The sequence below is a fragment of the Neomonachus schauinslandi genome, chromosome 9 (assembly GCF_002201575.2).
Source record: "Neomonachus schauinslandi chromosome 9, ASM220157v2, whole genome shotgun sequence".
Taxonomy (NCBI): domain Eukaryota; kingdom Metazoa; phylum Chordata; class Mammalia; order Carnivora; family Phocidae; genus Neomonachus; species Neomonachus schauinslandi.
In genome coordinates, this window is record NC_058411.1 from 39,346,538 (window position 1) to 39,374,150 (window position 27,613).

At 36.6% G+C, this 27,613-nt stretch overlaps 1 protein-coding gene across 1 annotated transcript in view; it reads right to left on the reverse strand.

Moving 5' to 3' along the window:
• The window catches only part of LRRC9 (leucine rich repeat containing 9), a 111,067-nt gene extending 83,727 nt beyond the window's left edge, over positions 1–27,340 (reverse strand). Inside the window, exons 1-11 of the mRNA XM_044918226.1 lie at positions 27,293–27,340; positions 26,813–27,031; positions 25,401–25,541; positions 24,567–24,630; positions 24,187–24,257; positions 18,199–18,381; positions 12,287–12,442; positions 9,382–9,578; positions 8,367–8,498; positions 2,762–2,938; positions 2,330–2,447 (exon numbers count right to left, since the gene is read on the reverse strand). Coding sequence (XP_044774161.1) covers positions 2,330–2,447; positions 2,762–2,938; positions 8,367–8,498; positions 9,382–9,578; positions 12,287–12,442; positions 18,199–18,381; positions 24,187–24,257; positions 24,567–24,630; positions 25,401–25,541; positions 26,813–27,031; positions 27,293–27,340 — 1,506 coding nt within the window. The remainder of the gene's footprint in view (positions 1–2,329; positions 2,448–2,761; positions 2,939–8,366; positions 8,499–9,381; positions 9,579–12,286; positions 12,443–18,198; positions 18,382–24,186; positions 24,258–24,566; positions 24,631–25,400; positions 25,542–26,812; positions 27,032–27,292) is intronic.
• Positions 27,341–27,613: the final 273 nt, after the last annotated feature.

A 27,613-nucleotide genomic window follows, 5' to 3' on the forward strand; every position in this document is an offset into this window, starting at 1 on the left:
GCGGTCAATAGTATCAGATATTTCAGATAATAAGGGTAAATTTTACATGAAAACTTCCTATGTGCCAGGAACTGGTCCAAGAATTTTGGGGTAAATTTTAATAATACATCTTATTTAATGTAATATATCTGAAATGTTATCATTTCAACATGTAATCGATATAAGAAATTATAGTCTTTTCTCTATACTAAGTCTTTCAAAACTGGTATTTATTTTAAACTTTTAGCACATCTCAATTCAGACGAGTTGCATTTCAGATGTTCAACAGACATCTGTGGGTGGTGGCTGCTGAATCGAACAGACGGCTGGGAGAAGGTTTAGGGATTTTGTACCTCCTAAAGGAGATGCAGGAGATAAAGAGCTAGCACGGTGTCCAGCAAGCAGGAAACACACAAAGGTTAGCCCCGTCTTTCTGCCACCCTTTGTGCCCCTGATAGCTCATAGTTCTCTGGAAACATCCTGAGCACTCTCCGCCTTAAAATCCTCTATTCCTCCCCTCCCTCTCACTTCTCTTCCAGAGAGTACAGTGAGGGCACTCTCGCCACGCCACCCTGCTGAAGCCCCCATCACCTCTAGCTTGAGCTGCTGAGCTATGTCCTCCGTATACTGCCCCTGTCTTCTGCTCCTGCTCCCCCCAGTCCATTCTCCACTGAGTGGCTGCAATGCTTTTTGAGGGATTTTTTTTTTTTTAAGATTTTATTTATTTATTTGAGACAGAGAGAACGAGAGACAGAGAGCATGAGAGGGAGAAGGGTCAGAGGGAGAAGAAGACTCCCTGCCGAGCAGGGAGCCCGATGTGGGACTCAATCCAGGGACTCTGGGATCATGACCTGAGCCGAAGGCAGTCGCTTAACCGACTGAGCCACCCAGGCGCCCAGTGATTTTTTTTTATTGTGGTAAAAAAATACATAAAGTAAAACTACCGTTTTAATCATTTTTAAGGGTACAACTCATTGGCATTAAGTATATTCACAATGTTGTGCAACCATCACCATTATTCATTTCCAGAACTTTTCATCATCCCAAATAGGAACTCTGTACTCATTAAACAGTAACTCCCTATCCCTCCATCCTCCCCATCCCCTGGTAACCTCTATCCTACTTTCTGTCTCTACCAATTTGCCTATTCTAAGTACCTCATGTAAGTGGAATCATACAATATTTGTCCATTTGTGTTTGGCTTCTTTCACTTAGCATGATGCTTTCAAGGTTTAACCACGTTGTATCATGTGTCAGAATTTAATTCCTTTTTATGGCTGACTAATAACTCCACTGAATATGGATATACCACATTTTGTTTATCCATTCATCTGATGATGGGCCTTTGGGTTGTTTTTACTTTTTGGCTATTGTGAATAATGGTGTTATGAACATGGATGAACAAGTATCCAAGAACTCTTTAATGCACACCTTACTGAATCCTAACAACAACTCTGTGGAATAGATACTATTAGTACCTTCATTCAGATAGGAAGAAACAGACACAGAGAGGTGAAGGCACATAGCTGGTGAGTAGGAAAGCCAGGATTTAAATGTGGCAACATTATCATTTCATGTGTGCCATGATGTGAAAAGGGTGAGGAGGCACTGCTCTATACCTGTGTGTTACAGCTGCCTTATCAGGAAGGTGGAAGACTAAGAAAGGATGATTGGATATTTTAGAGCTCAGAGTGACCAGGGGGCAAGGGGGGGGAAAATGAAGTAGAGAATAAAGAAGTGGTGGCAGTAAAAGAGAAAAAGTGAAACAGAATGATAGCTAGAAAGCCCAGCAGTGTTGACTGAATGGATTTCTTTTTTCAAGATGGGGAGTGTTTTCAAGATGGACATTGGAGATTTTAAAACAGATTAAAGAAGTAGATTTCAAGATCATCAATAAAAGGGTCACAACATAAAAATAGGATGCCTAGAAAGATAAAGTGAGGCAGATAAAGTAATTGATGGACTTACAATGGTATAATACAAGAAAGGAAGATGCTATACTTTCCAGCACCAAGCTGTCTATGAAACAGCAGTTTGTTATAAATATGGATAAAAGGATTAAGAATTGGGGAGCCTGGGTGGCTCAGTCGGTTAAGTGTCTGCCTTTGTTTGGCTAAAGTCATGATCCCAGGGTCCTTGGATCGAGCCCTGTGTCGGGCTCCTGCTCAGCAGAGAGCCTGCTTCTCCCCCTGCCTCTGCCTGCCTCTCTGCCTGCTTGTGCTCTCTCTCTGTCAAATAAATAAATAAAATCTTAAAAAAAAAAAGGATTAAGAATTGAACTCTGCCTAACCAATGGCAGAGCTTTATTCATTAGGAAGAAAGCAGCATTCTGAGCATTTTATGCTACTACCTTGCTTGTTTCACTGTCTTTGAATCCTTTTTCAAGTATTTGTAGCAGATGCTTTTTCTTCACTGTAACTTCAGGATCAAAAACATAAAAAAGACATTCCAGCATCTTTCGATAGCTCCTTAAGAATAATTGAGACAAAAAAAATTTTGAGAATTGATTCCAAAAAAGCTTAGCCATAGATAAGACAACCGTATATCCTGCAGGATATTTCCCATTTACAATGCATGTTCCAGCGTCATTATTAAGCTTCCAATCCCCCTCAGTCTCAAAAAGAGCCCCAGTGTGGGTATAATCAAGGGAGATGCATGAAAAGGAAATATTTACTAACAAGGTAATATTTTTAGTATTGTAAACTTTTAAAAAAGAAAGACTCTTTTACAAAATAAAATCAGACTTCTATAAAAATGTTCCTTATGGAATTTAACTTCTTACTCTGAATCGTGATTATCTTCATTGTCAAAAAACTTTTGGAATTTCTCTTCAAATTTTAGTCTCAGAATGCGGTTGTTGACTTTGATGACACGTTTTACTTTCACTCCTGTAATTCCATATGTTCTGAAGTCCCATGTACAAAAACGTGAGAGAATTAATTCATAGCAGGAGTTAAACCTATATGGGAAGACAGAATATATACAAAGAAAATAACAGATTGTCCTTAAAATGTTGAAGAACACAAAGTTACATATGATAAAAAGTTATAGCCCATATTTTATGTTTTTGCTAAAGATACATTGTCATATTATAGCTCTGTTTTCATTTTTTTAAATTTTTATTTTATTATGTTATGTTAATCACCATACATTACATCATTAGTTTTTGATGTAGTGTTCCATGTCTGTTTTCAAACTAGGTATACTTATTCAATCAATAAGAAAGATGCTAAGCTTTGAAACATAAAATTAAGAGTTGTTTTATTAATTATTATATATGTGTTCTGACTAAAAGATACATTGGTTGAGTAATCCTCCATTACTGAAACACTTTCTTTTTTGGCTTCAATGAAACTATATGTTTCTGGCTTTCTTCTTACAGGCTTTCTCATGGTTTTCTTTGCTGGTTCTTTTTCCTCTGACACGTTTCTAAATGTTGGATTGCACCAGGAATCAGTCTTTGACTCTCCTCTTGTTTCCATGAACACTATCCCTAGGTGATTTCATCTGGTTCCTTGGCAATATATAGAAAAAATACATTTTATATATATACCAATAAACTCCAACATTTTATTCCCAGACTTTATCTCTACCCAATTTAGATGGATATACCCTGACTTGAACATCCAACTGCCTACTTGGTATATTCACTTGCACATGGAATAGGCTTCCCAAACTTAATTCAACACCTGCCTCTAAGCCTGCTCCTCCAGAGTGTTTTCCATCTCAGTATATGGTTAGTTATCTTTACGGATTGATTAGCAAATACCAAGTGCCTACTACATCCAGACACTGTGCTAGATGTTGTAGCATAGTCTAAGAGGAAGGTTCTGAGGTCCTGTGTGCAGGTGATTTGGGTTACAATGGAGAGGAGAGAATGAATGCAAGAGACATCATGGAGGGTCTTGCCCTGATTGGATGTGGAGACTGAGGGAGAGAATGGAGTCAAGAATGGCTTCAATGTTTATTGAGTCTGCATGACTGGTAGGATGGTAGTGCCACAAACAGGAATGGAGAAGCCAGTAGAAGGGGTGGTTTGTAGGCAGGAAGAGGAAAACAAAAACATAAAGATTAAGAACTAAGTATTTTTACACTATTTTGTCTAATCCTAGCAGTAATCTTTTGTGGTAGATTTTCATTTTTTTCATTTTTATAGATGAGATTCAAATGGGTTAAATGACTGATTCAAGATTATGTAGATAGAGTTTGACCTAGGTTTTCTGACTCTAACCTTACTGTATATTTTATTACTTCACAGATGAGTTCTCTTTTGAATGTGTTGAGTTTGCCTTACCAGTTGGACATCCAGATAGAAACATCTAACAGGAATAGAGTAAAGGAGAAAGACTCTAACTGTAAGTAGTTTTTAAAAGTTCAGGAATACAAGAGACTGGCAAGAGAATATAAAAAGGAAATAGAAACTGTCTAGGTACAAAAAACAAGAGAGGTGAGGGGCACCTGGGTGGCTCAGTCGGTTAAGCGTCTGCCTTCAGCTCAGGTCATGATCTCAGGATGGAGTCTCACATCAGGCTCCCTGCTCAGGGGGGAGTCTGCTTCTCCCTCTGTCCCTCCCCCTCCCCCCACCCTGCTTGTGTTCTCTCTCTCTCTCTCTCTCAAATAAGTAAAATCTTAAAAAAAAACAAACAAGAGAGGTGAAGTTACAAAGAAGGAATGGTTAGCAGCATCAAGTACAGTAGAGGCTAGAAGAGTGAGAGCCCATCATTTCATTGCGTACCATCACTCATTCAGTGGTACTGGCATGTGAGCATCCCCAGTGGTGATATACATCACTGACTGAGATTGAGTTACAAAGAGAGATGCCTAGGATCATTCAATAATATCCAAATGATGCACTCATTTAGCAAATGTAGAATGCACATTTTTTAAATGGCTGGAGCTCAATAAAACCTATTAAAATGCACTTCAAAATCCTAAACAAGGGTTTAATAAATACTGTCAACTTATTTGCTGACTTATATCAATGTCTTATCAGTATAAAACAAAAAGTTTGTGCTGCTGTAACTCCCTGAAATAGTACAAGAAGCATGAAATCTTTATATATAAGGGTTAGATTACTGAAAGTCATTATATACACAAAAGTGAAACTGTTAAAGTGAGTATCTATTAAGTGATTCAGAAACATCAAACTGTATTTATGGAGTTACGAATCCAGCCAGCCCCATGCTAGTTTTTATGACTTATGAGGTACATGAAACATTTTATCTGTCCCCAAGGAACTTATAGTCACTTATATATTATTTTGTGATGTTTTGAACTTATTTCTTTAAACTGTAAATGCCCTGAATCTATAACCAGGTTCAAAGCTTCTCAAGCACAAGGACTATGTTTTATGCTTTGGAGTGAGTCCTGACTTGACCAATGTTGTCTGCTGTCAATGGCTAGCTCAACTGGTAATACATAGGTAGATAATATGAATCTGTAATGATAATGCTACAGTGGCAAAAATCTACTCAACAAGGAAGTCTCTATAAAACAAGGTCGTCTTTAAACTGAAAAAGATAGTCCTTTTATTTCATAAAATAAATGAAGCTAAGAAATATCAAATGATACATAATTAGAAATCTGCAATGCTCTTTTGCTAAAGAAATAAATAAAGGCTGTTTTGACAGAAAATCTTTGTATTTGGGTTCTAGCTCTACTCCAGTAGTTTTTAAAAATTTTATTATGTTATGTTAATCACCATACATTACATCATTAGTTTTTGATGTAGTGTTCCATGATTCATTGTTTGCGTATAACACCCAGTGCTCCATTCAATACGTGCCCTCTTTAATACCCATCACCAGGCTAACCCATCTCCCCACCCCCCTCCCCTCTAGAACCCTCAGTTTGTTTCTCAGAGTCCATAGTCTCTCATGGTTCGTCTCCCCCTCTGATTTCCCCCCCTTCATTCTTCCCCTCCTGCTGTCTTCTTCTTCTTCTTTTTTAACATATAATGTATTAGTTGTTTCAGAGGTACAGGTCTGTGATTCAACAGTCTTACACAATTCACGGCGCTCACCATAGCACATACCCTCCCCAATGTCTATCACCCAGCCACCCCATCCCTCCCACCCCCCACCACTCCAGCAACCCTCAGTTTGTTTCCTGAGATTAAGAATTCCTCATATCAGTGAGATCATATGATACATGTCATGTATCGTACTCCAGTACTTTTTATTTAAATCCTAAATCACTGGCTTTAAAAGTATTAATAAAAGAGAAGCCAGTGTTTAAATAAAATAACTAGACATGTAGCACATAGAGCAATTTAAAGCACGTTAGTAGTTTTTTCCTTTTTTTTTTTTTTAAGTAATCTCTACACCCCATGTGGGGCTTGAACTCATAACCCCTAGATCAAGAGTTGCATGCTCTTCCAACAGAGCCAGCCAGGCACCCCAGTAGTTATTTCTTAACATCCATAAAAAAATCACAGCTAAGGTAGCCAAGCTTGTGGTACACTAAAAGTAAAAAACAGTCTTTCAAATTCTGCCAATATATATTTGATTTTCTTCTTAAAATGGATCAAGGTTATTCTTATTAAAACCAAGTAAACAATTGCTAATAATTATAAAATTTGATTTGATCAAATTTATCAGATTTGATTATCCATCAAAGCTGGGGTGCCTGGGTGGCTCAGTTGATTAAGCATCTGACTTAGACTCAGGTCATGATCTCGCAGTCCTAGGATCAAGCCTGACGGGGTCCTGGGATCGAGCCCTATGTAGGCTCCTCACTCAGCCTCCTTCTCTCTCTCTCCCTCTCCCTTTGCCCCTCCTTTTCCCTTCCCCCTGCTCATGCTCTCTCTCTCTCATATAAATAAATAAAAAATCTTTTTAAAAAATCCATCAAAGCTAATTTACTATCAGGCTGACAAAGTTACCTAAATGTCTTTTAAGTAATTTTATTTTTATGTTTTTTTTCTCTATAATCTACTTGTTTTGTAAAGAGCCTCCTCTGCAATAAATTAAAAAGAAACAAATAATAATAAACAAATCTATTTAGGTTGAGTGAATATAAACAAAAGACTAAAAAATTATTCATACACCCAGCAGACAGACACCATTCAGTTTTTGCACTTGAAAAATCAAGGCCTTGTTTATATGGGAACTGGGATGAATACCTTTTATATCTTTGTACATAAAAATCAGGTATTGTGGTTAAGCAAACAGTGGTAACTGCTTGGCAAATGGATGCATTGATACAAAAAAAAGTATTTTAAAAGGTCTCTTTCTTACTTGGGCAGAACTTCTCAGACTTTTCCACCAACATACCCTCAAGGCCCTTTAGAAGATTTTACTCACAGAGGTTAAGAGCTACATATAATATAAATCAGGGGGCTTGTTTTAAAGTAATCCATAACAATCATGTATTTTTCTTTATAAAAAGTTACTGCAATTTTTCCATTTTACTCCATAAAAGTCAATGTTTGTTTCAACATTGGCTGCGAGCAAAATCCTCTGGGATAATATATCAAGTCCATTCTATAGCTTTATGTGTTTCCTGGTTTCCACACACCCAAATTTGCAGCATATTCTAGGATTCTTTGGCAATCTTTGGCTTGTTTGTGGGCTCCCCAATTTTGAGAAAATGACTGCAGAAATGTGAAAGTTAAAATTAGTGATATTTTTCTGCTGCAAACTTCTTCTTTCCCTTCTTCCTACCTTCGTTTCTTTCCTTCTTTCTCCTTCCTTCCTCCCTTCTCCTCTTCCTTCCTTCCCTCCCGCCTCCCTTCCTTCTTTCCGTTCTTTAAAATAATTTCTTTGGTTGTACCCTCGAGTTGAAGCAACACAACCACTTTCTGGTTTGTACCAGTAGGCTTCGATTTTGAAGTGTGTATGTCCGTTTCCTGCTTCTTCTGTTTCTGGTGGCTCTCTCCATTTTTATCTAAATGGGCTTTCCACCCAAATTCCTGGCTTTTAAGTGTATGCCTTATTTTAACTCACAGAGTCCATGTGCACCCTGACCCTAGCTAGCTATAGATAACTGGTTTGACTTTGACTATGGACCCCCAGGAAATTTGCTAGGGAGCCTCCTCCAGTGTTTGCAACCTGCTGTGGCCAATCCTGCTTCTGCATTCCTTCTCTATTCTAGCTTCTCATACAGTATTCAGAATTCAGGCCTATGTCCAGTCCAGGAATGAACAGTATAAACATATATAAAATTAATACTTGGCCATAAACTTTCGAAAATTGTATTCTGGCAACAGAAAATGTATTGATGGCAAAATAGGTAATGGCCAATTTACAGTGGATGAATATTCTATATGAGAAGTGTTTTGAAAATTAGACATCTGAAGATTTTATAAGTTGATATTTTGGTTGATGATCTATCTTAAGCACCTAAAATTATTTTTAAAGCTGTAACTAAATTTCAGATAGATTTACCAGTCATCAGATCGAGTGCCTTCTTCAAAGTGGATATTTCCCACAGTCTCCAACTCAATTAACAAAAATGGGATCAATAATCCATGACTTCTCTTCTTTTGCTTTACTTCAACACGATAAATTGCTTCAATTCTATTTAAGAAAAAAAATAAAGCCATTAGAAACACTTAAAAAGCACATTAAGATTAAAATAATTTTTTTTATAGCTGATGTGAAAATATAGGCTTCTTTCAATGGATAAAGAAAGCCTGGTGTTAACAGTTAAACCAAGGAAAAGATACTCTATTTCTGGCAATTAAAATCACTTCAAATTATGTTAACTTCAGAATATGTGAAGGTTAGAAGGCTAACCTGGCTCCACCACTTATGACTCTCAGATCTTTTTATGCTGTAGTTTCTTAGTAAAATGGCAGTATTAATAGTACCACACCTGAAAAAGCTTTTTTGAGGATTATATGCAAAATACTTGTAAAGCTCTTAGCAAAGAATTTGGCACAAAGAATCCAATAAATGTTAGTTATTACTATTAGGAGTAGTAGTATTTACAGGGCAAACTAACTTATCCATTTAGTGCCCTAGTAAATAAAAAATTTACAGGACTAAGTTTTCTTGCTTTATATTTCTAGTTGATACTCAACCAGAGTTTGTTTCTACATGATTCCAGACAACTGTGTATATGCTTTGCTCAGTCAGATCTATGTGGTGAGTTTTCTGCATCAGTAGCAGCTCTTTTTTTAGTTTGCATTCACTAGAGCAGTGATGTGACAGGAAGCCAGTAGGGGGAAGTTCACTGTGCCTAAGTAAGTATTGCCTCTGGAAAAAACTACGTATGTCAGCTTTGAACCAGTGATGTCTAGCTCTACTGGGAACTGAACTAGAAACACATTCCATGTTTTACTTCATAATATAATTCTTTCTACTCATGAAGAAGGGAACTGAGCTCAACTGGATAGCCTAGAACGTTCTATTCTCTCATGTTTCGAGTTTGAACAACTAGACAATTCATAAAACATACTCATCTAGTTTTTTGTTCCAGAATGTTACCCTTTCATTCAAGGCATTTAGTTTGGTCAGTATCTTCTGTTGAAGATTTGGTTCTTCTGTGACAGTTTCACAGTTCTTTGATTTTTCAAGTTCAGTTACTTTATTGTTACTGGATCTATCATTGTGCCCTTTGCCAGATCCCTTGAGTTCAGCAAGTTCCCGTTCCAGCTGTTGAAATCAGTGTGCCAGAGAGCAAAAATTTTTAGTGGAATTATTAAATATATAGTTAATTTAAATTAACAAAATAAAAATCTAGATAATAAATAGGCCAAACTTCACAAAAACATGCTAAACATGTGATTACAACTTCGGTACAAGTTTAGTCAGCCAATTTCTCTTGACCAAGGGACAGTCTTAACTACTTCAAATGTGGCAGCTTTTTTAATTGACAATGAGAAAAGCGAAGAAATGGATTTTTAAATATTAAGTGATGAGTTTGCTTCTATTAAAGCCAAAGTAATATTATAACAAATACTGGCTTTGGTATAAATAAAATATCTAAACTTCAAATTAATGTGACTTCTATCACACCTACCTTTCAATTTTTCAATATTTTTTCAAGTACTTTGGTATTCTGGGAAAAAAATTAACCATAGCAAATATACAAAACATGTATATAGGGATGCATATTTTTCCTTTTGCCACAGTCTCCTATATATGGCTCAGCATAGCAATGTCTTTATTTAAAATTTTGATATTTTGTTTTTTTTCTTGTTCATAATGGGCTTTGTCAGCATTCATCTGCATTTTGAAAAAATACTGTACTACGTATGATTTATTGCAGTTACTGAGGTTTTTAGCACTCAGATTTTGGGCCCACAGTGAGTGCCTCATTTGCCTTGCCTTAATCCCTGCTTGCAGGATTTCAAGATAAATTGTACTATACATGGAGAGGTGTATATATATAGAAATTTACAAATTATCTGTCCTCCCCCTCTATAATGGCTATATCCAGCTGTTAAAAAACAATTAAGCACATTTATAAAAATGTCTACTAGTTTATCTTATCTAGAGGTATTATTTTTCACATTTGCAGGTTTTACTTAATACATTCATTTCCACATAAAAATAGATATAAAATGATTTCCATATACTGGTTCATTTTTTATTCAAAAATAAATTTTGTTAATGTTTTACTTTGAGGATAACTTTCTATTATATTATTAATTAAAACCTGTTTATTTTAGAAATATATATTATGACTTATATTATCTATTAATATAATTAATGATAATTAACATATTTATAAATATTAAATATATTTAAAAGACTTGGGTTTTAATGGTAGTATACTATTCTATCTTAAGAATGAATAATTCTTAGGCGCCTGGGTGGCTCAGTTGGTTAAGCGACTGCCTTCAGCTCAGGTCATGATCCTGGAATCCCTGGATCGAGTCCCGCATCGGGCTCTCTGCTCGGCAGGGAGTCTGCTTCGTCCTCTGACCCTATCCCCTCTCGTGTGTTCTCTCTCTCTCAAATAAATAAATAAAATCTTAAAAAAAAAAAAAAAAAGAATGAATAATTCTTCCTCTCTGGTTAAACATTCAGGTAGGTTTCCAATTTTTTGTTGTTATTAATAGTACAGTGATAAATAGCTTATGTATGTAAATATTTATCCAAATCCTTAGAACAGAGTGCTACACGTAGATTTACTGGGTCCAAGGCTACAAGCATTTTCAGGCTGTGAATATGTACGACCCAAATTACAGTCCATCGGTGGTACATTAGTGTCACACTCCTCTTTACCAGCCTGAGCACTACCATGTGTTATACTTTGACAATTTTATAGGCAAAATGGTTGTTACCTTAATTCACATTTGGAAATTCATAATTAAGTCGAGCTCTTCTTTGAAATGTTTATTAGTCATTCTTTATTTCTTCTTTTGTAAAATAGAAGTTTACGTGCTTTGCTTGGTTTTTCTATTTCAATATTTGATTTTTGTTTTATTTATGACTGTTTATAGTAGGGATATCACATCTGTCCAGGATGTTTGTTGAAGACATTTTTCAGACTGTCATTTATTGTTTACTTTTATTAATGATGCTTTTTAAGTACCAAAGCATTTTACTTTTATTTTTTGCAATCGAATCTACATTCCATTCTTTAGTCATTTCTAGTATTTCTTTTATTTGGTAGGCTGAGATCAGGTAAACATATACATCTATATATTCTTCAGTTTTTTCAGGTTTTTAAAATTTTTACATTTAGTTCTTTTTTCCCCACTGGCATTTATTTTTGGTAAAGTGTAAACTAAGAATACAATTCCCCTACTCCCAAATAGTTTATTTTTTTAATACCATTTGTTGAATGATTATATTTTCTTCCCTTTAAAAAAATACAGTAAGTTCTAATATGTTCTATTTTGAGGTTAATAATCCTTAATTTTTCAGAGACTACTTTTGGTAAAGGAAATACAATTTACTCCAAGTAAAAAAAACACACATAATATAACTACCAAAGTATAGCTTGATTTAAAGTTCCCACCCTGTCTTAATACCTTAATAGTATTAGTAAAGGGATATTTTAGCACTTTAGGCAAAAAAAATGAATTTTGAGCACAGCCTGAAGGTGTCTAAAAAAATGCAGCTGAAATAACTCTAATAGATCTCTATAACTTTTGGATTCATATTGGATTACACAGCTTTTTAAAATGTTTATAAATTAATAAGCCTATACCTTTTTATGGTTGCAGACTTCTAAGCACACAATGAAGCTTAGTCAAGCAAATGGAATCAAAAGTTTGGGGGCAAACTTGGAAGTATTAATAAAAAAAATTTTATATATATACATATATATATAATTTAAAAGATAATGCTGTCTTTTTGCCAGTTTTCTTAAGATATGGCCACTGAAATTTTATAATATTAAATCTTACATTTTTTTTCACAAAGCTAAATAATTTTATTCGTTCTTCTGGCAACTTCTGTAATTTGCATTTTCGATCATTCAGTTTTTCAAGGTCTTCATTAAGATGCCTCTGAACAGTTTTTATACGCATATTGTAATACATTATTTTTTTCATTGTTGTTGTCTAAAAGTGAGGGAAAAAAACAACAAAAGATTAACTGAAGCAAAAAACATTGTAAGTAATTATTAGTGGCATTACGGGAGTGTGATATGTTCTATATAACCAACCCACTGGAAAGTTTTGAATGCTCGATTACTAATAACGATGATAGTTGAAATGATAATGGCTACAGAGTGCTGTATTTAAACCTAATAAGCAAAATATAAAATTCCAAAGATTTTCTTTGTGGATAATATTTTAAGTGTGAGGCATACTCACATTTATTCGAGGATGACAACGTTAAGAGCCTCCAGATAGAATTGTTTATAAAATCGTATCATTTAGCTAAAGAGGCAGTACTACTAAGGCAAATATGTAATTATATTATTCCTATTTGATTAATTTAGGGAAAAAATACACTGGAAAGCATTAAAGGCAAATGTAACATTATTCAATTGAGTTTTTAAAAGCATGGCTAAGAAATCATGGATTTGATGGTTTTCTTCCCCCAATTCTCTAAAAGGATGCTCTAAATAAACTTGTTTTAGACTGAGCAAATAATTAAATTGTCAATCTACCCATCACCTAGTATACCTTAATACCAGTGGATCACTCAGTTCTTAATAAATACATGATGATAAATAGACTAAATCTACTATTGAAAAATACACCAGTTATACTAATACTATACTACTACAGCTAATACTCATAAGCAGTATTAGTCAAAAAGAACTAGCTGAGGAAAAAATAAACAAATCAAATGCACTATTAAATGTGACTTATATTTAACTGTTTACTTGAAATAATGAAGGCATTTCTTTTTATTAGGAAACCTGTACCTCAAATAATTTGGAAGGCTTGTACACTGTTCTGGACATGTATTTTCATAGATGCAGGCTCTTGTTATGTGATTTATTTGGTAGAGAGTGGATAATTAAGATCCCAACAGAATTATTTGGCGTAAAAGATGGAACAGACACAAATATATGGCAGGATGAACAGGCCAAAAGAATTCCCTTGCCCATGCATATTATGAAGTTCTGAAATTGAAATCACTAAATTCCTCTGCAAAAAATAAGGCATTAATAACACAGAATGGTTCAGGAAAAAAAAATGTTTTTTAGAATGATTAAGGTATAAAAAATTCCTGATAAAGAAGAGCTTATTTTGGAAGTGCAATGGAATTAGAAGAAAAAAGGAAATGGCAATTCGTGTTTCTTAATTTTTGACTATTTGGAGAAAATGGAAAATCCAACAAAGAATACTTTGAGTCAGTGGCAGCTAAAAAATTCTATTGAATTCTTAAATCTAAAATGAGAGAACATGAGTAGAGATAGGATTGCTAGATAAAATGTAAGTTAAATTTGAACTTCAGGTAAACAGTAAATAATGCTTGAGTATAAGTGGATAAGTATAACTAAGTTTAAGAAGTATGGTATTAAAACATTATTTGTTGCTTATCTGAAATTCAAATTTAACTTGGAGTCCCTTAGGTGGGGGACAAAAAAATACTGCTTTTCTTTTGTTTTTAAATTTTTTAAAGATTTTATTTATTTAAGAGAGAGAGAGAGAGAGAGCATAAGTGGGGGGGCAGGGGCAGAGGGAGAGGGAGCAGACTCCCCGCTGAGCAGGGAGCCCAACACGGGGCTCGATCCCAGGACCCTGAGATCGTGACCGGAGCCAAAGGTAGATGGCTGAACTTAACCAACTAAGCCACGCAGGCCCCCTAATTATTTTTGAATAAGTAATATATTCATGTTTCAAACAGCAAAATAATTGAAAAGTATACAATGAAAAGTCTACTTCCCACACCTGTTTCCCATATACCCCACCTTCCACAGATATCTACTGATTTCAGTTTCTAGTGTATCCCTGCACAGTTTCTTCTACTGTACTTTTATATTTTATTAAGAATATACCTATATCTGCATTTAGGGACATAAATTATGATATTTTACTGTTCCTGAACTCTTCCTTTTTTTTTTTTTTAAGATTTTATTTATTTATTTGACAGAGAGAGACTAAGCAAGAGAAGGAACATAAACAGGGGGAGTGGGAGAGGGAGAAGCAGGCTTCCTACTGAGCAGGGAGCCTGACATGGGGCTCGATCCCAAGACCCTGGGATCATGACCTGAGCCGAAGGCAGACAATTAACGACTGAGCCACCCAGGCGCCCCATTCCTGAACTCTTCCAAAAATCACTTACAGTGTCATAACAATAAATAAGAGTTATCAATCAGGGTTTTTTTTATCCTTGTTTGAGAGTATATACTTAGACTTTGGAAAAGTGGGGAAGACTATGTTGTAAATTGTAAATACATGGCAAATCGACTTTATAGGCTTACTATATTCAATTTGCTTTTTTGTGTTTGAACTTTTGAGAATGTCGAACTCATTTTTCATCCAATTCCACTTTGGTAGAATTACTTGCTTATTACAGTAAAAAAATTTTTTTGAAAATAGTCTAACTATAATGCGAAATCCAATTGCATGTTTGTACTAACAAACAAAATTTGTTCCATTTGCTTCTTTGAATGAAAGAAGAAGTCATATAGTTTCATAGTGATTATTTTTATAGTATTTAACAATTAAAATGGGTTTTATGCCCATTAACTCACTGTGTCCCTACAATAACACTCAGGACAGGTACTATTTTTATCATCACTATCTTAATAGTTCAGAAAACTGAAGTTTGGGAAGGGAAAGGCCTTGTCTAAGTGACTGGTTGTAATGGATGCAACTGGAGCTTGAATCCAAGTCTTCTGTTTTAAACTCCCATATTCTTCCCTCTTTCCCATGCTGACTCCATGGTGGTCCTCCTAACTTTACTTGCCACTTAATAGTTTACACAAATGACTCCAGAGTCATGGGTTAAAATTGGAAGAATCAACAGTACCCTGCTCAAGAGTTTATCACATTGGAGAATTGCCACAACCAGATACAACCTGTCTTCTTAGGAATGGTAATGAAGAAAAAGCATCTTGGAATCCATATGCAATCCTTAAATAAAAATACTTTGAATTTGAAAAATCATCTTGATCTAAATAAAAACTTGAGCTATATATATATATATATATAATTTTTGCCTTAAAAGGGTGAAGAAAGAGAAGATATAAGGAACTGTGTAACAATTCCTTATTTTATTCTTTTACTGATAGTACTTCTGACATATACAAGACTAAGCCAAATGTATGACAACCTTAGCCAGAATGTCAAAAGAACCTGCCTCTCTTACCTCTCCTCTTCCATCTCTTCTGCGGGTTCCTCCTCTCTCCCCAGTCTCTAAGACCCAACTGACACACTTCCCCATTTACACCATTCCCTTGGTGATTTATCTAGTCCCTGGCTCTATGCACCATCTTTCTGCCTTCAACTCTCATATTTGTATCTCCAAGCCAGGCAACTCTCTTAAATAGCAGACTCATATACCTAACTACTTATTGAACATATCCTCTCAGATGTTCAAAAGATTGCTCAAAATTTACATGCCTAAGAGGCACTGGGTGGGTGGCTCAGTCAGTTAAGTGTCGTACTCTTGATTTTGGCTCAGGTCACGATCTCAGGGTTGTAAGATCAAGCCCTGTGTCAGGCTCTGCTCTCAGAGGAGAGCCTGCTTCTCTCCCTCTTCCTCTGCCCCTCCCCCCACTTGCATGCGTGCCTGCTCTCTCTAAAATAAAAAAATCTTCTAAAAAAATTTTCCATGCCTAAAATTAAACCATGATTTTTCCTTTTAACCCACTCCTTCCATATTCTTCCTCAACTCATTAAGAGCAACTTCTTCCCTCCTTCAGTTGCTGAGGCCAATAACTTGGAATCACTGTTTCTTTCCTCTGCACCTCACATCCAGTCAGTCTACAGCAAATCCAGATGGGTTCCACCTTCTAACTACTACAGAATCTGACTACTTTTTACCACCTCTTCCACTAACACCTTGTATCAAACCATCAACACCTCTCATTCCAGTAGCTGGGCTCTAACTGGTTTCTCTGCACTTACCTTTTCCCCTCAAATCCTCTATTCTTAATCCATTAGTGAAAAGGATCCCTTTAAAAAATAAGTCATTTTGTCTTTCCTCTTCGAAATTTTCCAGTGGCCCCACCTCACTCAAAGTAAAAGCCAAAATCTTTATAACATCCTGCAGTCTCATATGCTCTCCCCCCCCTCGGCCATTCCTGTTTTCATCTCTTCTCTTCCTCTCACTTACTCAGCTCCACCTACACTAACCTCCTGTTCCTGAAATTTGAGACGCATGCTCCTGCCTCAAGTTCTTTGCATTTGCTGATCCCTGAAAAGCTTGCTCACTTACTTCCTTCAGGTCTCTGCCCAAGTGTTGCCTGAGGAAATCCTCTCCCAACAATTCTATATACAGTACCCAACACTCCTCCCTCTGGCCCTACAAATAATCTTGTTTCCTTCACCCTTGTTTTTATTTTTCTCCATAGCATTTATCACTACCTGACATACTAGTTGTTTTCCTACTTAGTTGCTTATTATTTGTCTTCTCCCGTAAGAATGTAAACTCCAAGCAAGCAGGGATTTTGTCTGTTTCAGTCACTGTATCTCTAGGGCCTGAGCTGTAGCTGGAATGTAATAGGTATTAAATATTTGTTGGAGAAGTTAATAAGCCAAGTAATTTCATGAAGCGTGAACCAACGCACCTTGGAAGAAACTGCCTAATGTAAAACTCTGCAGATAATAATGGACATTTCAAAAAATGTGTTACTGTGAAGTTTTACTGTTATTTTTGACTTCACACTGTTAGAGAAGACATTCTTCCCTGAATCTCCAAAAACTTTGATCATCTGCTAATAGACAAGAACTCTAGCCCTTTGCTTGATATTGCAAGACAGTTCACTTTTTAGATTGGGGTGGGAGAGAGGATAATCTCAGTTATGGAAAAGAGAGGAGAGAATGGAACCTGAGAAAAATCCTCAGGTCCTCAGCAAGAGAAGAGGAACAAGATAAATAGATAAAGGCATGCTTTATATTGAGATGATGGATGAGCCACAAAGGATGAGAGGGCTCATGTGGGGGCATCATCATGCTTGGCCCACTCTAGATACTCAAAACCTATTTACTACATGGTTAACTGAATGAACGAAAGTGGCGCACTGGAGTGGAAGGAAAGGAAGAAATACAATGTGGAAAGACTATTAATAAATATGGTGAATTCCTATGTACTCCATTCTGAAATTATAGAATTCTCTGATGGCATGTGAAATTAGACCCTTTACTGGGAGGTTCACCATCAGTGGCAGCCTAGGAATGGCTCTCTTCAAGATTTGAGAGATCTTCAAGATTTTGGGAGTGTGGGTTGATCCACCTGTACTTCTAGGGAACCCCAAGTCATTTTTAATTAGATTAAAATCTACCTAATCCTGGCATACTACCATCAACCATGGATATTTTTTAATTTTGATATATAGTATTCCAAATGAGAGGGTTACTTATTTCATTTCTACATTAGTTAGGCCTTATTAATTTTTGTATATATAGCACTAGTTCAGTTATTCTTGACACTCATGATAATCTTTCAGATTTTTTAGTTTTGTATAAATTGTGTTTTTCTATTAATTCACCTTCTAGTACTGTCATCAAATTTGATATTCTAGTACTAATGTTATTTATATATGTTTATGTGAAATAGCCAGCTCACTGGGGCAAAAGTAGAGTTGGTGACAAGAACTGACAAGATAATACTACCTACCATATGTGGACACAGCCAGAAAGAAGCATTAATTAAACTTAAGTCACAGATATCTGATTAGGGATGCACTTACATCTGCCAGTTCCTTGATCTGTTTTGCTGACACATCAAACGTGTCAAGTCTTTGAAGGCGAGGCAAGTGATACAATACATGTGTGGAATAATTACACAGCAGACAAACTGGATTGGTCTTATACTGAGGATCATTCAGACACAAATCCTTTAAGTGATGCAGCCTGGTTAAGTTAGTGAGGTCCTAAAACAACAGCAATAATAATGTTCAATTAATTAATTGCAACTGTCCATTTATAAAGGAGGCATTTGAGCACTTAAGATCACCCATAATTTAATGTAATGCATTTTACTATGTGCTTAAACATGTTAAAGTGATTTAGATGGATAAAATTTTTTTTCTCTAGTGAAAAACATGTCAACTACATGAAGAATAGCTAGCAATAATTAAACAGGAGACTCTTCTGTAACTATATATTTTAAATATAAAACGTCAAAGAATATTTACTAAACCATGCATTCCACCTGGGACCTTGGAGCCAGTCACCTGAGCACATTTATTTATGAAGACAACGCTGCCCCCTCTGCACAGGCCCTTTGCTAACAACTGTCCCCATTGTATCTGTAGGTCTCCTGCTTCCTCTGTCACCATTTCCCACACTTACCACTCTAGGAACACTGCTCACCATTCTCCTCGGCCTCCAGATATGCTTTTCTCATCAAAAGCTAGGGGACCCCTATTCTATATGACATAATCACTGTTGAATTCCTGATTTTTAGGGGTTTTTGTTTCCTTGCTGTTCTTCTGTAAATGCCCTTTCTACCAGTTAATGGCAACTGAAACCTAGCTTTCTCCTGAGGGCCTCATTTTCCTTGCACCCTGTGGTGGTGGGTGGGGGATTAATAATGCACTTCTAGACCAGTGCTTCTCCTGAATATCTTTTATCCTGAGGTTTAAGCCATTGTTTACACCTTCCTTTATTTGGCATCTGGCCCTTGCTTAACTCTTCAGTCTTGTCTCTTTTGTTTCAACCCTAACATTTCTTGTTTTAGCTGTCTCGAACAAGTGGAAGTTTCAGAATGTGCTAGACCCTAAGTTATCATTATACCTTTATTCATGCTGCTACCTTTGAGTGCACTGAACTTCATCCCAGTTTTACCTCTTAATCTGTCAAGATTCAATCTAGTATCATCTTTTCTGGGAGTTTTGTTTCATCGCCCAAGTGTGGGGCAGATGGTCCTATGAACTCTCTTTAGCCACTGGGTTTACCTTTGTTATACAATTTATCACAACTCTATTACCAATTGCTTATGCATACACAAGTCTGTAAGCTAAAGGTCTACTTGGCTTTGGCCTTCAGTCTCTAAGCTAGGAATGATGGTTATATTTTTAAAGTGTTGAGAAAACTAAAGAAGAATTCATGACAGAGGCCTGGTGGAGGAGGGTACTGTGGTGGGGTTGGCTTTAAACAGATGTAATGCTAGTTAGTAGAGTCAGAATCAGAGTTAAGGGAAATCCAAAGCAAAAACCAGAAGGCATTAGTTCTGAAGATAAAGTACAAATGGAATGGGGAAGTAAGTCGTGAAGTCAGGCTCCCAGAGTCAAAAGTAAGACAGGGTCTGGGGCGCCTGGGTGGCTCAGTCATTAAGTGTCTGCCTTCACTCAGGTCATGATCCCAGGGTTCTGGGATCGAGCCCTGCATCAGGCTCCCTGCTCCGCGGGAAGCCTGCTTCTCCCTCTCCCACTGCCCCTGCTTGTGTTCCCTCTCTCGCTGTATCTCTCTCTGTCAAATAAATAAATTAAAAAAAAAGACAAGGTCAGGTGGCCAATGTGTGTCCAAACTCTTGCTAGCTGGCCCCAAGGCTAGTACTGGGCTCATGGCAGAAGTGGGACTAAACAGAGTTGCTCTGAAATGGAGATTTCTGGACAGAGTTGTGCAGAGAATTATTTGGTCAAATTCTGCAGGGGCAAGGAAGGTAAATCATCAGACTGTTCTGAGGAGTAAACACTCTTTTTGATTTTGGGTAGCTGTGTTTCCTTTGACCATCAGTCTGGGCTATGGTAGGTATGAACTTTGAAGTCTTACTCAGGAACCCCCTCCAACCCCCACCTATAGTCTAAAGTCAGATGACACTGGAGTCTATGAAAGGACAAAATCTCACTGAAAATTGGTGGTGTGGTATCTGTTATGGATGGAAAGTGGCACAGAAGCATTCCATCACCACTAATATAGTATCTTTTTAGGGTGGCTAGAAAGGTTAGAGATAAAAATTCAAGATAATAGTGTTTCAGGAACATTCTTAATGTGAGAATAGTAAAAGTTGCTGTGAATCATGTTTCAGTGCTTTTCTTTTCTTTTTCTTTTTTTTTTTTTAAAGATTTTATTTATTTATTTGACAGAGAGAGAGATAGCGAGAGCAGTAACACAAGCAGGGGGAATGGGAGAGGGAGAAGCAGGCTTCTTGCCGAGCAGGGAGCCCGATGTGGGACTCGATCCCAGGACCCTGGGATCATGACCTGAGCCGAAGGCAGACGCTCAACGACTGAGCCACCCAGGTGCCCGTTTCAGTGCTTTTCTGAAAAACAGCCATCATTATTATATAGAGAACCTTTTTCATTTTATGCCATATAATACATTTTCACAATCTAATTTTTATCCCTACTTTTTTGATGAGGAGATTGAAACAGAATAGGTTAATGTAATTAAAGTGATAGTAATCATAAAATGGTGTATCTACTGAGTGCTTACTGTGTGCTAGTCATTATTCTAAGAGCTTTACATTATTATTTTGCTTAAGCTTCATGTTATCACAGTACAAAGCTGCCTCTGGCTTGTGGCAGTGCTGGAAGTGACAGACCTTTCTATGCAGCTATGCTCTCCTGCACCAGAAGGCTGAAGCACCACATGCTAGCCAGGGTAAGAGAAACTTCTATGTGGCTTCTTTTTTTTTTTTTTTTTTTTAAAGATTTTATTTATTTATTTATTTGAGAGAGAGAGAAACAGCATGAAAGGGGAGAGGGTCAGAGGGAGAAGCAGACTCCCTGCTGAGCCGGGAGCCCGATGCGGGACTCGATCCCGGGACTCCAGGATCATGACCTGAGCCGAAGGCAGTCGCTTAACCAACTGAGCCACCCAGGCGCCCCTCTATGTGGCTTCTTGGTAGGACCTTATCCTCACAGCATTGTGGACTTATCTTCTTCAGCTTTGATTTATGATTCTCTCCCTCACTCTGTTCCAGCCACAGATTTCTAGTTTCTTGAATTTGCCATGCTCTTTCCCCCCACTTAGGTCCTTCACACTTTGCCTGGAATGCTCTTTCCCTAGGCACCTCCTACTCATGTCTCATAAGTTAGCTTAAAAATTACCTCCCACAGCATTCCAAATTTATCTTTCATAGTTCCCTCTGCTGTCTTCCGCTGATGTTCTCAAATATACCCCTTGATTTCTTACCACCATGTCTTCATGCATATTGTTCTCCCCATCTTAGAATGCCTACTTCCCACAGCATGTATTTATATATATACATGTATATATATATTTTTCAGTAATCTCTATGCCAGTGTGGGGCTTGAACTCATGACCCCAAGATCAAGAGTTCCTCCCACTGCATTGTAGATCCTCCTCCAATGCCTGTTGAAATTCTGTCAGCCCCTCAGTATTCACATCGAATATTTCCTCTTGAATTTGACCAATAAAATTTTGTTTAAACTTTTTATATTTTTAAAACTTCTGGTTAAAGTGTTTATGACAGGGGCGCCTGGGTGGCTCAGTCGGTTAAGCGACTGCCTTCGGCTCAGGTCATGATCCTGGAGTCCCGGGATCGAGTCCCGCATCGGGCTCCCTGCTCGGCGGGGAGTCTGCTTCTCCCTCTGACCCTCCTCCCTCTCATGCTCTCTGTCTCTCATTCTCTCTGTCTCAAATAAATAAATAAAATCTTTAAAAAAAAAAAAAGTGTTTATGACATTCTGCCTCATTATATAGCTCTTTGGTGTCTAATATTCTTCTCTGAGTAAGAGGATGTGTATTTTTTTTTTAAGATTTTATTTATTTATTTGACAGAGAGAGACACAGCAAGAGAGGGAACACAAGTAGAGGGAGTGGGAGAGGGAGAAGCAGGCTTCCCGCCGAGCAGGGAGCCCGATGTGGGGCTCGATCCCAGGACCCTGGGATCGTGACCTGAGCCGAAGGCAGACGCTTAACGACTGAGCCACCCAGGCGCCCCTTGAGGATGTGTATTTTAATAATGATCAATTCAAAATATTTTTATAGTGTATTTATTCATCTTTCTTCATTACTGTCTAAAGGAAGTGTTTGAGTATGCACTTTCAATTTGACACTGTCAAAATTATAAATGCCATATGTTTTCACCTACATTATATGCCATCAACATTAAGTCTTTTTGTTTTCCTCTCTTTCATTCAAATGTTTATTGAGACTTTACATGTCAAGTACTGTTTTAAGCATTATGGATACAGCAGTGAATAAAACAGGCAAGGTTCCTGCATTCGTGGAGCTAGTAGGAAGGGATGTGGATAAGTGCCAGGGGATGTGGCATAAGTGCCAAGAAGAAAAAACAAGGAAAGAGTGATGGGAATGCTTCAGGTTAGGGAGGGTAGTAGAGTTATTGCTATTTTACCTAAATTGGCCAGGAAAGGTGTCACTAAGAACATAACATCTGAACAAAATCCTCAAAGAATGAGGAGAATGAGCCATGAAGATATTTGGGGGAAGAATATCCCAGCAAGTGCAAAGGCCCTAAGGTGAGAGCACTAGCTATATTCAAGGACCAGTGAGGAGACCAGAGTGGCTGGAATGGAGTAAACAAAGGGGAAAGTGGTAGAAGCTGTGGTCAGAGACACAGTGCGGGGAAGACTAGATTATAGAGAGTGTTGTGGGCCATTGTAGGAATCGGCTTTTTCTCTGAAAGAGATGAGAAGCCAAGGGAGAGTTTTGAGCAGAAGAGTGATTTGATCTGACATAGTTTTTGAAGGAGCAGATTGCTGTGTAGAAAACAGACTGATAGTAGTGAAAGGGTAAACACAGGGAGACCTGTTTGGAGGCTTTTTTTTTTTTTTTCCTCCAAAATGCAGGTTAGAGATGATCGTGTCTTGAATCAGGTTAGTAGAGATCTAGGTGGTAAAAAATGGTCAGACTGGACATATCTGAAGGTAGAGCCAACAGAACTTGCTGATAGATTGGATATGGGTTATGAAGGAATAAAAGGAGTAAAAAAATGACTCTAAGGATTTTGGCTTAAGCTATTAGAAAAATGGAGATGCCAGGGCGCCTGGGTGGCTCAGTCAGTTAAGCGGCTGCCTTCGGCTCAGGTCATGATCCAGTGTCCTGGGATCGAGCCCCGCATCGGGCTCCTTGCTCAGCGGGGAGCCTGCTTCTCCCTCTCCCTCTGCCCCCCTGCCACTCCCCCTGCTTGTGCTCTCTCTCTTGCTATCTCTCTCTGTGTGTCAAATAAATAAATAAAAAATCTTAAAAAAAAAAAGAAAAATGGAGATGCCATTTAGAGAGGTAGAGAAGGATGCAGGAGAAGAAGTGAACATTCAGCGTGGAGGAAATCAGTTTGAGTTAGGATAGGAGATATCTATAGTTCTGGGGAGTTATGAGGGAAAGTAGAAATAGAAATAGTTGTTAGGGAAAGTAGAAAGTGAGGAATAATAAATGTATAAAAGGTATTTAAAGTCATAAGACAATGCGATTATTTAGAGAATAAATGCAGATAGTAATGAGAAAAGATCCTGGGACTAACCTGGAGCAGCCCATTTTTTAGATGTTAGGAGAAGATGAAAAACCAGAGGTGTAGCCAGAAAGATCAGAGGAAAACTAAGCCAAGTAAATAGTTTCTTGTTTGGTTTTAATAGTGTCAGATCATTAGGGCCAGCTTAATCAGCTGCCTCTAAAATTTCTTAGAGTACTGGATAGTCCAAAATAATTAAATTGTTCTTTAAAAGGGAACTATTTAGTACATTTTCTGCAATAAGATGGTTCATGATCCAGGTTGGTAAATAAAAATAGACTGTTCCACTTAAACATACCTTGAAAGAACATATTTGGTTACCAGAAAGGTTTAATCTTTCCAGTTGTTCATTGGGATCAAGACATCGACCTTTAATTTAAAAAACAAGATGAAAGAAAAATTAAATTTCTTGTTTTCCCTCCTGTTCATATCCTGTCATATTTCTTAGTTGTATATGATCATCATTTCTTGCATATAAGTAAGGCTAATAGTAACACTGTATAGTTAGTAACAACTGATTAATGGTTAGTATTTTCACATCCTATAATCATAGATTTAGAAATGCTTTGCAAAATATCATACAAAAGAGTCTAAAAAAAGAAATCTAAGAATGTACTTTTCATACTGATAAAAAATTATTGTAGCATTATCTCATATTCCAAATGAAATAATACATACCAATGCTGCTTATTAGATTTCCAGCAAGGTTAAGGTCATTTAAATTCTTCAAAGTTTGCAAGCCCTGAAAATTTAGACAATATATCATTTAGAGGAAGTCAGTAATATATATATTTATAAATGATCTGATCAATCTGGTTAGTTCTCCAAGTGTTTTGAGCACTGGGTACTGTATACTTCACAAGCACAGAAGTAAGTAGGTGCCTTCAAGCAGTCATCTTTGTTTCTCTGGAACGTGGAGAGAATTATTGGAAGAAGAGGGAACAGGGAGGGGAGGGGAGAGGAAAGGAGGAAGATGAGTAGGAAGAAAAACACATCACACAGAATGTGTTTATAATCTTTGGCAATATATATATATAACTTCTCTAAATCTCTATTTTTTTAACTTTCAAGGAAGAAATAACCTACCGCCCAAGCTTGGTGGGAGGAGTAAAGAAAACATCGTATATGAAGTTTTCTTTCTTCTTTTTTTATTTTTTTAAAGATTTTATTTATTTATTCGACAGAGAGAGACACAGCGAGAGAGGGAACACAAGCAGGGGTAGTGGGAGAGGGAGAAGCAGGCTTCCCGCAGAGCAGGGAGCCCAATGTGGGGCTCGATCCCAGGACCCTGAGATCATGACCTGAGCCGAAGGCAGACACTTAACGACTGAGCCACCCAGGCACCCCCCGTATATGAAGTTTTCTACACATTATAAATGCTGTATACATGTTAGTTTTTCTTAACAATAATTAAGCTGGTCATAAATATGCCCATAATATGATCTTGGACATTGTGATTAAAACTCCACAGGGGTAACTGACTTTACATATAAATTACTGAAATTATCTTACCTCAATATTTCTAATTGTATTGTGATTCAGCCAGAGAACCTCCAATTTGAATAATTTCTCTAAATTTTCTATTTTGGAAATTTTATTATAATATAAATACAGTTTTTCTAAATTTCTACATTCTTGAAGACCTCCAATTTTCTGTAAAAAAAAAAAAGACTGAATAGTGTTAACTTATGTTTTGGCATTATCCTTTTAATAAAGTAGATTATAAGTACATTTTCTTTTTAAAATCACATTTTATTGCAAAATCTGTATCCAACAAAATGAACTGAACATTTTAAAGATTTTTAAAATTTATTTATTTGAGAGAGAGACAGAGAGCATATGCATGTGAGTGGGGGGAGGGGCAGAGGGAGAGGAAGAGAATCTCAAGCAGACTCCACTCTGAGCTAAGAGCCCGATGCAGGGCTCCATCTCACAACCCTGAGATCATGACTTGAGCCAAAATCAAGAGTTGGAAGCTTAACCAGCTGAGCCACCCAAGACCCTCAAATGAATGAAACATTTGAAAAGAAAAAACATGTAATCCCTCCACCTAAAGACAACTATTTTCAATGTTCATATTCTTTTAAAATTTTAATCAATTCTATATCTATTTTTATATTATAATCATGAGACCTATATAATTTTGTGGATTTTTTAAACTTAAGACCATCTAAAATGTTTTTGTAATCATTCAAATAATAATTTTAATTACAAAATATATTAGCTATAATAACATTCTTAAAAATACCTGTATATGTGAAATATTTGTTTCAAATTTTTAGCTCTTATAAATAGTACTGCAACAAATAACTTTATGTTGTTTTCTGCTGTTGAATTACTCCTCTAGGATTAAATTTTAGGATTAGGGATTTCTGAGTCAAAAGGTATGCACATTTCTTTGACTCATGATACATTTTGGAATCCTGCTTTTCACTACAGATGTTACAATTTTCTTTTTTTTTTTCTTCAGATTTTATTTTTAAGTAATCTCTGCACCCAAGGTGGACTTGAATTCACTACCTCGAGATCAGGAGTTGCATGCTCTCCTGAGCCAGCCAGGCGCCCCTAGATGTTACAATTTTTACACAACCAATAGTGACTAAGTAAACCAATTTAAACCAATTTACTACTAAGCGATACTGGGTATTATTTGATCTGATCTGATTACTAAAATGTGGAGTATGTCTACATTTTGATTCTTTATTTCTATTTTCTCCTTTGTAGAAAGCTATTTCTATATTTTACCCATTTGTTTTGTTTGTTTTGTTTTACTGGGTAAAGGGTTTTATTTTACTTCATCATGTATGCCCCTCCCCATTCATCTGTTTTGATCCATGACTCATGCATATCTTTCATGGAACTATTTTTCCAAAGCCAAAGAATTAAGCATAAAATACTTCATATACGGTTATGTTTAGACTTACCTCTATGCAGCATTCAGCAATCCAGAGTTCTTTAAGCCGTAAACAAGTTTCTAGCCCTGAAATTTCTTTTATATCTTGAGCAACAATTGTGAGACTTGTTAAATTAGGAAATAATGATAATCCAACTATACAGGGATAACCTGAGAAAAACATCTCCAGTTTTGAAGTATCTGATCCTTCTTGTCCAACCATCTCATAAGACAAACCATTGCATAAACACTGTTTCAAAAAAAGAAATTGGGTTATTACCTATTCAAAATAATTTAAAAATTATTTTGCTATTAGAAATTATAAACTGTCAGTTGCACTGATGCCATGTTTAACTCACAAGAAGGAAAGTTATACCATATATATGATTTTTCTCTACTTCCAAAGGTCATGGGGTAGAAGAAATCTAGGTGAGCTCCAGAAGGGAGTGTAAAAATGTTCCATTTACTATTCTTGCAAATGTAATTGAAAAGAAACTTGGCTTTGACTCACCAGTTCCTTAATTATTTCTTCTTGGTTTAGGTTTTCACATTCAGTCATCTTCCATTAAAAATAAAGCTCATAATAATATATCTGTTAAGGAAAATGAAAAGTTGAAATAAAATAAATTCTAGAGTCATGTTATTACAGGTTGAAGGGGCCTTAAAGATACTTAGGTAGAATTACCCATATGTGGCCTGAAATTTTCACACAGTATAATACCAACTATCTGTCTAGGCCCCAAGACAGTCCATTAAAGTTTTCTGTTAGAAAATCGGTTTTTTATTTTGAATTTAATTCTATGTCTCCATAACTCCACTCCATTGTTACTCT